Genomic DNA, 12,036 nt, shown 5'->3' with positions numbered 1-12,036 from the left:
AGGGAAGAGGGGCTGGGCCCAGCACCCCTAGTGCCCTTGCGAACCGTGCTGGGCCCCGGCCGGGAGGACGTCCTGAGGATGCTGGCCTCATGGGTACGAGCAGGAACCAACAAATAACACTGGGTTCCAAGCCTGCAGGGTGTGACCCAGCCCTGCCAGTGTCCACAAGCATCATCTCCTCCCCCAAATGCCTGTTGCAGAACCTTCAAGGGTCAAGCTGCTTGTGCAGCAGCGCAAGGAAGTCCTCAGCTCGCAGGTGTGGGGCTGATCACGTAGATCAAGGCGGACAGTGGAGCCGTTGCCTGAGAACTGGGACATCCTGCTCCAGAGAAGGGGACTGTCCCCCCACCACCACCAACCTCCTCCAGACCAGCTGTCTCCCAGTTAGCCCAGAAGCTCCAGTTACCCTAGTTCTAAGGCCATCAGAAAGTTTCTATTGGCTCTTGGCTCCTGTAAGAGGGTCTCGGTCAAGGGGAGTAAGACTTGGCCACGGAACCTGTGGGGCCTGCCCGGTTCTTTAGTCCAAAACACAAGGGGTACAGGGTTCTGGAGACGTGCACTCAGGGACCTGCGGCTTCCCTGAACCCCCCCGTCCTAGTCTCAGTCTTGAAGAGTCTTGGACCCGGGCCACCCCTTGCCCCATGGGACAGCCTGGAATGAGCTCAAACACCCCTGCCTCAGGGGTGGGGGGAGGGGAAAGCAACGAGACCAGCCTCGGACGTAGGCATGAAATCATCTGGTTTTATTTAGAGGCTGCTGGTCATACGACGGAAAGGCATATATGGTACAAAAGTACAGACCTTTAGTTCATTATATAATACAAATCATTAAGTCTTTACAATTCATTACAGAGTCTTTGGATTTTTTAAACTCCCACTTGATGTGCAGCAAATCAATATAGTCGCCCAATCAAAATCATTTCTTTATATGTGAACCTGTTGTATTTACAGAACTCCACACGTGGAGAAGACCCTCCAAGACCCCCCATAAATTAGTGTCAGCAGCCTGGCTGAAGGCACAATGGACTTCTCTGAGAGAAAGACACGTGTGGGGACGGTTGAGCCAGTGTTTTAGGCTGCAAGACAGGCTGCACCCACCATCCCCAGGGTAAAAAGGCACGACAGACAGGTGGCTGCCTTCTCAGGCACTCCCTGTCCCAGACGCAGGCCTACAAGGCCAACCTCAAGCAAGTGGAGCTAATCTCAGCCAGGAAAATAACTACCCTTGAACTTCTTGTGGGTTTCACATACAGGGAACGTTAAGTCAAGATGAGAAAATGTAAGGAAGTAATGAGGGATTTAAACACCGTTTAAGCCTTTCAAACTCTTCAAGGGTCCCATTCACAGCTCAATGGAAGCTCAAATCTCTCACTAAACGCACAAGGCCCTTCGTGGCTGACCCCAGCCACATGCACTGGCCGTGCTCTCTCACTCTCCTGTGCCCTCTGGTCAGGCTGGGATTTTGGACAGCCGCCAACCCCCCACCCCCCCACCGCCACTGCAGTGCCCTGGGGGTGACGGCCAGTGGAGATTGTACATGTGCAGAAAGGGAGGCAGAAGCCCAGGAGGATCCCCGCCTGGCCTCTGACACATCCTGGTGCTGCCTGGGGCCGTTGGGGGTGGCCCATCCCCTCCTGCTGTCACACCCAATCCCAGAGCCTGGGACCTGCTGGAACCACATCTCAAATCTTAGTGCCGACACTTCATTTAAAACCAGGCCTATTAGTAAGGTGAGAACAGAAGGTGGGTGCGATGGAGCCCCTCCCTCCACCTCCCACGGCCATGCCCCCGGCAAGACCGCACCTTTGGCCCAATAAACGCTGGGCCATAGGGACTGCCTGGGCTATGTCTTTAGTGAGCACGTCTTCCGCACGCCACTGCTTTTCTAGTAACAGGTTAACATGAGTTTGCACCGAGGAGCGAGAGTGAAGGCCGCAGACCAGAGCAGGGAGGCCTCCCTCAGACTCGCACTGCTTATCCCCTGGAGGAGGAGAGCTGCCCCGAGCTGCCCAGGAAGACAGCAGACTGCAACGGAGTGACGCCTGCACCCTGCTTAACCCAGCGACACCCGGACCTTGAAGGGACACGCCGGTTGTGAAGCAAGAAGATAGGGAGGGTCGGGACTGCAAACCCTGTCCCTAGGACAAGCCACACAGGCCTCGTGGCTCTCAAGGTGCCTGTGGGGCCAGAGCTGAGTCAGGACAGCCAGACCAGCCTCTCCCGGTCCAGGGGCAGGCCCACTGTTGACTCTCCAGCCACAGTGGCAGCTCGCCAACGACACCAACGGGACAGACGTCTCCTCTCTCACACCCTGCAGGGCAGGGCCCAAAAAACGTGCTCCAAAGCAGGCGAGAGCTGCATACCAGACAGCAGCCACAGTAATGCCTTCCTCCCAAGACCAATGACGGCCCTCCCACCCCGTTGGCAGCCAGGCTGTTCCGGCAGGCCCTCTGCTCAGCTGCTCACACTGTCAGCTGCTTCTGCACAAGACCCAGGGGAAGCCACGGCTGGGGCAACGCTGCTCCCCTGGGAGGCAGACCTGCAAGGAACGGGGATGGGTGGTGGGGAATCTCAGGCAGAGGAAACTGGGAATGTTGGAAAAGCAGGCCCAGGGGACGGAGGGAGGCCATGCTGGCTGCAGAGGGGACCTTGGGAGAAAGAGAAGGTGGTCCCGAAACCTCCTTACACCCCAGGCTGGTCTCTTCCACGGCTCCTGCAAGCTCCAGCTGATATGACCCCGCTCAGGTCCATAATTCCACTGCAGTCCACTCCATGTCAACCAAACCAAGTGACAGAGACAGAGCATGACACCCATCTCCTGACTGGCCTTCCCGAGACAGTTCTACGGAAGGCTGCTGAAAGCACGCACAGGGCTGGGCTCCGGCAAGTACTTTGCCAGGTAAATAAGGATCATAAACGGCCAAATGACCTTCCATTTGTTTTCCCCAGTGAGCCAGGCGTGCGACGTCTGCCCACAGGCAGGTCGTCGGGAGGCTGTGAGAGCATCGCTGCTCCCCTCAGAGGAAGGGGTGGTGCCAGTTCGCACATCAACGGACCACACTGATGCTGGTGTCCGCAGAGAAAAGACCTACCTGAACACAGATTTGTGGAGGACTTTTGTGCTGAGAAGGTTAGGCAGAAACTGAACATTTGCTGAGATAAAGCTACACGAGGGGTGTGCCCTTCAGCTCCGGGCCCGTCCTCCTGTGGCAGCTCGAGTCACGGGGGCCCAGCCCAGTGAGGAGTGAGGACTGAGGCACACAGGGTGGGCGGGAGCGGCAGCTCTCACCTGGCACACAGCTGGCTGTTAGGAAGCTGGGCCCCAAAGCGGTTGGCTGGCGGGCGGCGCCACGTGTAATTAATGGAAGCTAATTAATCCCGGGCTCCTCCCCAAGGGGGATTCGGGCCTGCGGCAGCTGCAAACCCTCAGGTACCCGTGGGCCCCACACAGCCCCACTCTGGGGCAGGGAACCTGACATGACTTCTCCGTAGGGGCTTCAAATCCCTACGGAACAGAGATTTTTCAAAAAGGGCTTCCTGGGCATCGTTTCTAAGAGTCTAAATGTGAGAACTAAAAACAGGCCTCCCAGTGCCGTGCACAAATCCTGACCCGGGGTTTGTCCCCGGGCTGTCCCCAGGGTGTCCCCTAGGGTCCTGCTCCCTTGTGAGGACATACATGGAAGGTAGCTGAATGCTGGGCACTAGGTCCCTGGGCTACTCCCATGGAAAGTTCCAGAAGCACTAGCTCTCCCATGGAGGTTCCATCCCACCTGGCACTCCCCACCGGAGCCACACGCCACCCCCTGGTCCCAGAGGCACCAGCCCTCTTCTCACGTCTGCAGACTCCGTTCCAACTCCCAACCAGCCTGGCGGGGAAGGGTTCCAGGAAGTGTCCTGCGAGAGCTGGGCAATGCTCGTGGAGGGTCTCCTGCTGTCCAGGTCTGGACTGGTAGGGACAGTGGGGAGCTCTCCTTGCACAGGCCCACCTGCTAGGCCACAGCCCCCCAGCCTTAGGGAGTCATCAGGGTATAGAACTGCCAAGAAGTTAAACTGGTCTCAGGCCCTTCCAAGAAACCAAAATTGCACCAAATAGGGTCGTGACACCTCTGCTGACTTTGACATTGCAGATGCACCATAACATAATCCTCCAAGTTTTTGCTCTCTTGGAGTAAGGCCACTTGTGCATCTGTGTCAATGATAACCTAAGGAGGGGCATCACCCTCTGTCCCCCTGGGAACCCCTGCCGGAGGCAGGAGGCTGGCAGCTGCTGAGCAGCCTCAGAGGCTGGTGATGTGCAAGGCAGGTCCGGGGCACTCATGCCTGGGCAGATGATTGTGGCTCGCGAAAGATTTCGGATTTTGAAAAAATAAATATAAATAAATATATTCCAAGCACTCTGTTAAGGGAACAAATGGCAAAGAGAAAACGCTTTCCAGGTATAATGACACTAACATGCCCACAAAGAAACCGCTAAGAAACCCTGTGGAAAGGAGGAGGGAAAGGTGGGAGGGTCAGGCCCAGTGCCCGTTGCTGTGGCGCCCAGGACCTTGTGCCGAAAGTCTCACCAGAGGCACTTGTGGGAGTCTGTTACTTGGTGTTGGGTCTCTGGGGGGCCAGAGGATGCAGTGAGCCTGGGGAGCAAGCCAGAACCACAGCGGGTCGGCTGGGGCGCTGGCCCTGGAGGCAGAGGGAGGATGCCCTGCCTCTGTGGGAAACAAAGGCACTGGTTACGAGGTTGGTTACGAGGTTAGTGGGGTCATCAGAACAGAAAAGAGGAACAACAGCCCCAGGTGGGGAAATCTCCAGGCAGGGGCCTGGCTCCCACCAGGGAGTTGGCAGGGGCCTGGCTCCCACCATCCAGGACTGCTCTGGGCTCCTAGAACCTTCAACCCCACCGCCTTGTGGAGATGCCTCTTCTCTGAGCAGAGGAAGAAATGAAGCTTCCAGAGTCCCGGGAGGAGCAGGGAAAGGTCACGAGCCCTGTGTTGTGCAAAAAGAGTTCACTGCCCTGCTCCCCAGGGAAGGGAGTCTGAGGTGTCACTGCCCACCCCAGGGCCGTCACCGGCAAGGCTCGGGAGCCACGCCTTCCGGCAGCACTGGCCAGGGAAGCAGGCCAGCAGCCCAGGAGGACTGTGAGGGAGGAGGGCCGGGGCGCCGGCTTAACTGGCCCAGGACTTTCGGTTCTCCGGGTTCTTATGGCTCTTGTTGGCCCTCAGCGCTGTGGCGCCCTCTGCCTTGGCCAGAGCCGCCGTCAGGGAGGCCAGGTTGGTGGCGGAGCCGGAGAGGGTGCTGCTCCTTCGGGGCTCAGGGGCGCCCTGCAGCCTGGGCCCCGCGCTGCGCCGCTGCCCTGTGCCCGTTGCTCTGCGCACCCGGCTTGGCCTCACCAGCAGCCCGTGGCCGGGGTTGCACTTGAAGTACTGCTTCCCTCCGATGGAGCCGTCATTCTTACCTGAGGGGAAAAGAGAAGAAGACACAGAGGTGGCTTCCCAGGGCCTCTAGCTCCCTGTCAAACAGATGAGGCCGAGGGCACAGGCTCCCAGGCAGCATGTGCTGGCTGCCGGTGACAGGCACCCCCAGGCAGCCCAGGTGAGGTCGATGCGCCCGTCCTGCCATTTCCCATGGCCAGGTGCAGGCAAGTCAGCAAAGCAGAAGTGGCACCAACCCCACCCTCCTCCAGGGAAGAGACCATTTTCAACCTGGATGGAGGTGGTTGGTGGAATGATTATTTTTCCTGAATCCATTAGATGGAAACTGGCAAATTACCAAATTGTAGCTAGTCAGATGTCATGCTTAATGTGTCAAAATGGAGGAAAGAAGTTTCCTTTGTAAAAACAGAAAATGCATTAAGGTGAAGAATGAACCCAGTGCTCAAGTGGGTAGAGAGAAGAGGATACCTGAGCAAAGGGACCACCCTGACCCCTAAATGTCAGTATCTCATGGTGACAGGTTGGTGGGGAACATGATCTTTGAAGCAAAAACAATCATGAATTGTCTTCACTCACTGCACATCCTAACCTACCCTTCTCTCTTCCCCTGACTCCAAACAGGCCCACCCTCACCACCTCCTCTCTGTCAGCAAGGACCCCTCAGGAGCACCTCTCAGCGCATCTAACAGACCATGTCCCTCACTGCGTGGCCACCGCTAATCCCTCGGCTCCCAGGGCACACCCCCCACCCCTGCCCACCAGCTCCCCACTTCCAGTCTCCCCACTGTCCTCTGCCCACTCACCCCATTTCGTTTTCTTCACAGCACTTACTACTATCAAGTGTTAATTATTTCTTCGTTTGTTTACTTATTTTCTCCCTCCCAAAATGAAAGTCCAGTGAGACCAGGGACTTTGTTTTGCTCCCCAAGGTATCCTTGGAAACCAAGACAGTGATTGCCACATGGTGGGTGCATAATTGTTGAATGAATTCATCTATTTGCTAATTCCCCTTCAATTCTTGAGTCCAACTGCAGATATAAACTTCTCTCCCAATTTCCCTGCACATAATAGCAGACACTTCTTTAAAAAATGTCTGGCCTGTGCTGCATTACTCTTCTAGAACCATTTCCAACTTACAGCATTTTTCACAGCAGCCAAAAAGTGGAAACCAACTGATGAATGGATGAACAAAAGGTGGAACTTCCACAGGCTGGAATACTATTTGCCCAGAAAAAGGGATGGAGTGCTGACACAAGTTGTAACCAGATAAACCTTGGAAAATTATGCAGAATGAAAGAAGCCAGTCACAAAAGCCCAGCATATTGTAGGATCCCCTTTATGTGAAAGTCCAGATTAGGACATTGCATATAAATTTAGAGAGATGAAAAACTGATTATTGGTTGGTTAGCTAGGACTTAGGGAGGGAGAGGGCCTTCAAAACAGACATGTGGCTTCTTTTTAGGTTGATGAACCTGTTCTAAGATTAGACTATGGTAGTGATTGCACAACTCTGTAAATCTACTCAGAACCATTAAATTAATTGTACACTTTTAACAGGTAGACTTTACAATATGTGAATTGGTATCAGAGTAAAGCTGTTTTAATAAAAGGAAACATCTAAAGGACAAAGTATTTCCTTAAGTTGTGGCCCTGGTTTTTCAGAAAATGGTGATCTATTTGCTTTTAAGGTGTGCCATTCTGTAATGAGACATAAGAGATCACCTCTTCTGTTCTCAAGCCAAGGCATCCAGCATGCACTCAGGCATCAGTGTTTGCAACCTGAGCAGAAACAGCAGACACAGCTACTGTTACACTGTTACAGTTCAAAAGCAGATGCCTCTGTGACTTAAAAAAAAAAAAAAAAAAAAAAAAAAAGGCATTTAAATTCATAACCAAATTGATAGTAGCTTTCAATCAATGTCTTAGGTTTCTGAAAAATGTCTGGAGGTTTAACAAAGAGAACACTTAGGTAACTTTCATTCCTGATTTTGAAAAGTGACCTGGAGGCTCAGGGAGGTCAAATGATGTGCCCAAGGGCACATAGCAAGTTCCCCGCAGTGCTGGGACAGGGCCAGTACTCTCCCCCCAGACCACAGTTGGCGAAATCCCCTTAGGAGCCCCGGGAACCATCCCAAACAAGTAGCACTCACCTGAAGGTGAATGTAACTCTACTCCGATCCACGTCCCCTCTTGAAAGTCAGTTGGCCCGATGTACCTCACAATGCCTATCTTGTTGGTGCCCACGGTGACACATTCTCCCTCTTTGAGCCACTCTGGGACTTCGCTGGCTTCTTCAGAATCTGAGGAAACCTCCAGCTTTCCCAGGGCCTGTGTCCCAGCACTGCTGTCGCTCGGCCCCCCGGAGGCCGGCAGGTCCTCCTCAGCACCAGAGGGGCAGCTGGAGTCCCCACCCAGCATGCGCGAGAACGACTTCAGCTCGGAGGTTCGCACCTTCTGGATTCTGAATGGAGACGCCAGAGCAGGTGATTGAGACAGGAGGTCTGGAGGCTGTGGTTTGGAGACATCCAGCTCTAAGCTGGAGGCAGGCTTCACATGGTCCGTGGCTCTTCCGAGCTGCTTGGTGGCTGAGGAAACTTTGCCGCCGCTTTGCTGGCTGGGTGATTCCTTCTGGGGGGCAGGCATGGGGAGATGAGTCAGTGAAGCCCTTGCTTCTTCATTCTGCTTCTCCGAGGAAACTGCTCCCCTGGCCTCGGACGCACCGTTGCTGTTGCCCCAAGCATTTTGCGTTGCCAGGAGTGGCAGGGACAGAAGGCTGCGCTGACCCTCCAACTGGGCAGGAAGATCACTGTCTGCAGTGGGAGCAGCAGATGGAAATGGGAGCTCCGTGTCCGGGGTGGCCAGGCAGAGGGCAGGAGGGGGCGAGCCAGGCGTCTGGCCCCCCACTGCAGCCGCGGCATCAAGGCTAGGGACCAATGCATCGGACAGTGTCGCGGTGGAGACGCTGTGGGAAAAGTACCCACTGGAGGCCTCACTCAGGGGGCTGGGCGGCCCTTCCTGAACTTCGGGGGCCTGGGTGTTGGCAGTGACGGACTGCTGGGGAGGTGCTTTCGTGGGTCTGTCAAACATCTTCACGGGGGCCATCTGCACAGTCACATCAGGAGCCGCACTAATCCCCATGCTCTCTCGGTAAGCCTGAAGCAGGGAAGGGCCAAGAATAAAGGTTAAAATTCAAAGTCAGCTGCTCATTTCCAAAAGAATTCAGACAGATCTTGTGGTCAGTTGAAACATTACAGCTCTGACAGTGAAAAGAGCGCTGCCGTGCACCTGGGCAGACCGGGTGCCAGTTCTGTTCCACCACTTCCGTCCGGGTGACCCCAGTTTTTTCCGCAGCAAACACTGAGGAGCCCTCACTCTGCACTATGCTGAGCACCAAGCAAACAGTCACCCACCTGCTCGCTGCCTGAGATAGAGTGACTTATAATAAGAAATACATATTTGGCCTTCATCCTGTTTCTGCCACAGAGCTCTGGAACCCTTGGAGTTTCCTAAGTGGTAAGAGTGATAAAGGCGTTTTGATATTCCTAACAAGCCCCTTCCAACAACATCTGAGTTCATGTTAATGAGGTGACTCTGGGCCTGCACCTAAGGATGGGGGCTGGTTGCCAGGGCAACCCACCTTGTGATTTGAGCTTCAGCCCCACAGCCAACCTCCAGGGAGGGAAGAGGGGCTGAAGGTGAGCTAATCACTAATTGCCAATGATTTAATCAATCATGCCTATGTAATAAAGCCTCCACAAAAACCAAGAGGGACAGGCTCCTGGGAGCTGCTGGTTTGGTGAACACATGGAGGTATGGGGAGAGTGTTGCACACAGGGAGGGCGTTAAAAGTCCACGCCTTCTCCCCACACCTGGCCCTATGCACCTCTTCCACGTGGCTGTTCCCCAGTGGTATCCCTTGTAATAAACTGGTGATCTAGTAAGTAAAATGTTTCTCTTGAGTTGTGTGAACCATTCTGACAAATTAATCAAACCCAAGTAGAGGTTCATTGGAACCCCTTATCTACAGCTGGTTGATCAGAAGCACAGGTGACCGACCACCTGGACTTGGGACTGATACTCAAAGCAGGGACATTCTTGTGGGCCTGAGCCCTTAACCCATGGGCTTTGATGCCATCTCCAGGGAAGATGGTGTCAGAATTAAGTTGAACACTCAGCTGCTGTGGGACAAGGGCTTGGTGGTGGGAAAGAAGACTACTCGACGGCCATGTAGTAGGGTCAGTGAGGCATGGCAAGGTCCTTACCACAGGGTGCAGCACACAATAGGTGCACATTAAATCTCGATTCCCTCCCTACCCACCAGCATCCCCAGCCTCCCGGCATTCAGGCTAAGCACCCTGCTCTGATGGAAACAGATCCTCCTGCCCACCACCAACTTCACGAGGGACTGAGAGAATCACTAGAAGCCAGAAGAATACTTTCTCCTGCAAAGTTGAAATGAGGATCTCAGTGAAGGGTGTGGATGTGCCTCAACACAGCTTCGCCAGTGCTGCCAGGAATGACCCTTGGGCCTGGTGGCTAGCTTGTGGCTCCTGGCCGGGAGTCAGGTGAAAGAAGAGGAGACAGGCTGCCTGCAGGCTGGTCCCATGTCATGGTTCGCGGGCCCTCTGGTCCAGGGAGATGCAGGCCAGGCAGTAACCTCCCCTGCAGTGAAGAGGGGCTGAGCGTGGAAGGAGCCGCAGAGGCTGGCTTCCCCATCTCGTATGACTTGTCTGCCTCACTCTGACAGAGACACACAAAGCCCCATCCCCTGGGGAATGACGACAGCCACTGCTCGTCCACATTCTACTGGTTCTGAGGTGCTCCTAGGGTGCTCTTTCAGTGATAACTGAAGCCATTTGAAGAAGTTAGCAGATTATCTCTCTATTCCTGATTCACAATGACAGGGGTAAGAGAGAAGGCAGGAACAGGGAATGGGGTTGGTGCTCTGGAGAAGGATGCCGTTCAGAAAAAGAAATATGTTTTCCAATATTTACGGAAAGATTATTTATATTACAGGAATGGCCATTTTCCATTTGAAATACAGGATTTATTTGAACTGGGAAACAGCTGAGATCTATAAGTCTCTTACAGTTACTTGGCTTAACTCAGCAGTCTGATAAATCATGCATTTTCACGTGAATTGTCATTTATATTCCTGTCTCCAGAGGCCCTCCTTTCCCCACAAGGCACACTTTCAGGGTACGAAATTAACGGCACCTCTTGAGATTAACAGCCCATTTTTGTGATGGATCTCCAGGCTGCAAAATTTACTAAATCCAATAGATCAATAACTGTCACCAACATAAATACTCTAAAAGATTAGGCAATCCTTCAATCATTTTTCTTTTGCAACTTGTACATGTTTTATTTATCCTTTTCTATTTTATTTTTAATATCACTGACCAGGCAGGGAAGAATATACAAACAAAACTACCAGAGTCTAGAATCTGCACAGGAACTGTGGTTCTGAAATAGTACATGTTCCCTATTCTCCGATGGTAACACTGCATCATTGCCACACGGACAGCTGTCTGCAAATGGCCAGCTCAGTCCTGTCCTGAGGAGGTGACAGTCCAGTGACAGTGGCTTGGATTTCCCTGGTCATTATCCCATTTGCCTCCACATGAATCCTTCGATGTAGGCCGGCAAGTACTACCATATGCATTTTACAACATGGCCCAGAGAGGTTAAAGGATTTATCTAAAGTCTCCAGTAAGTGACAACCAGGGATCAGAGGTCAGATCCACAGTGACAAAAGGGACCAAAGGTGGCAGAAGGCAAGCACTGATTGCTCGGTTCTTTCCTGCTGAGCCTGAGCACAGCCTCAGATTCCTTCCGTTACAGCACTGCAGGAAGCCGCTCCCACTTGACTGGAGTTGATATGTGAGTGGAAACCGTCTCCCCCCATCTGTGGGTTATTCCCTTACCGCTGACACTTCCAGAGCTGCCCTGAGCCACAGAGGCTGTCACAGGTCTGGTGCCCTCACCCGTGAAAGACATGGTCTCCCTCTGTCCCACTGGCCTTGGGATCCCAATCCTGCCTCAGCAAAATAACAAACACAACTCACAGGGGACAGGGTTGGCGGGGGGGGGGGGGGGGGGGGGGGGGGGGTTGGTGCACATGAACATCAAATATGTTCTGGATTGAAAAGGGTCTTTTTAGAAAGGAGTGAATCCGTGGAGGTCTGAGTTCTCTTTCAAATCATTTGCCCTTTTTGGCCGTTGTTTTAATAAATAAAATTTTCCGATAAAGATACAGCCCTTCCTAAGAGAATGAACGCACAGTGGGAGAAAATAGATTTGCTATTCATAAGATGAGAAGTGCTGTTCATCTGTGGGAGATCATAAGAGACTATTTTCTCCCCAGTTTAGCATTAGTCTTTTCACGCTGATATCATGAATCAGAATGAAATGTAAAACTGAGAATTAAGCAAACACTCAGGATAAGGAGATTGTTCTGTTTATAGAAATCGCCTTTGCCTAGCAGTGGGCTATTAAAGCAGCAGACTACATTAGCAGTCAAGCACCTAAAAGTTTAGCAATCATATGATTAACAAGTTGAAAATAGAAAAGTAGAACAAGGAAAACATAGAGGGAGAAGACAGTGACCT

At 53.1% G+C, this 12,036-nt stretch overlaps 1 protein-coding gene across 3 annotated transcripts in view; it reads right to left on the bottom strand.

Annotated features, from left to right (window-relative positions):
* Positions 1–4,380: 4,380 nt before the first annotated feature.
* The window catches only part of KIF13B (kinesin family member 13B), a 199,708-nt gene continuing 192,052 nt past the window's right edge, over positions 4,381–12,036 (bottom strand). For all 3 annotated transcript variants that reach the window (XM_049632357.1, XM_049632358.1, XM_049632359.1), the window contains 2 exons: positions 7,576–8,578; positions 4,381–5,448 (listed from right to left, as the gene is read on the bottom strand). In XM_049632357.1, the coding sequence (XP_049488314.1) occupies positions 5,159–5,448; positions 7,576–8,578 (1,293 nt within the window). In that variant the 3' untranslated portion in view covers positions 4,381–5,158. The remainder of the gene's footprint in view (positions 5,449–7,575; positions 8,579–12,036) is intronic.

Source organism: Panthera uncia, chromosome B1 (genome assembly GCF_023721935.1).
Source record: "Panthera uncia isolate 11264 chromosome B1, Puncia_PCG_1.0, whole genome shotgun sequence".
Lineage (NCBI taxonomy): Eukaryota > Metazoa > Chordata > Mammalia > Carnivora > Felidae > Panthera > Panthera uncia.
The sequence above is the reverse complement of the archived record's forward strand: the minus strand, read 5'-3'. Positions and strand labels throughout refer to the sequence as shown.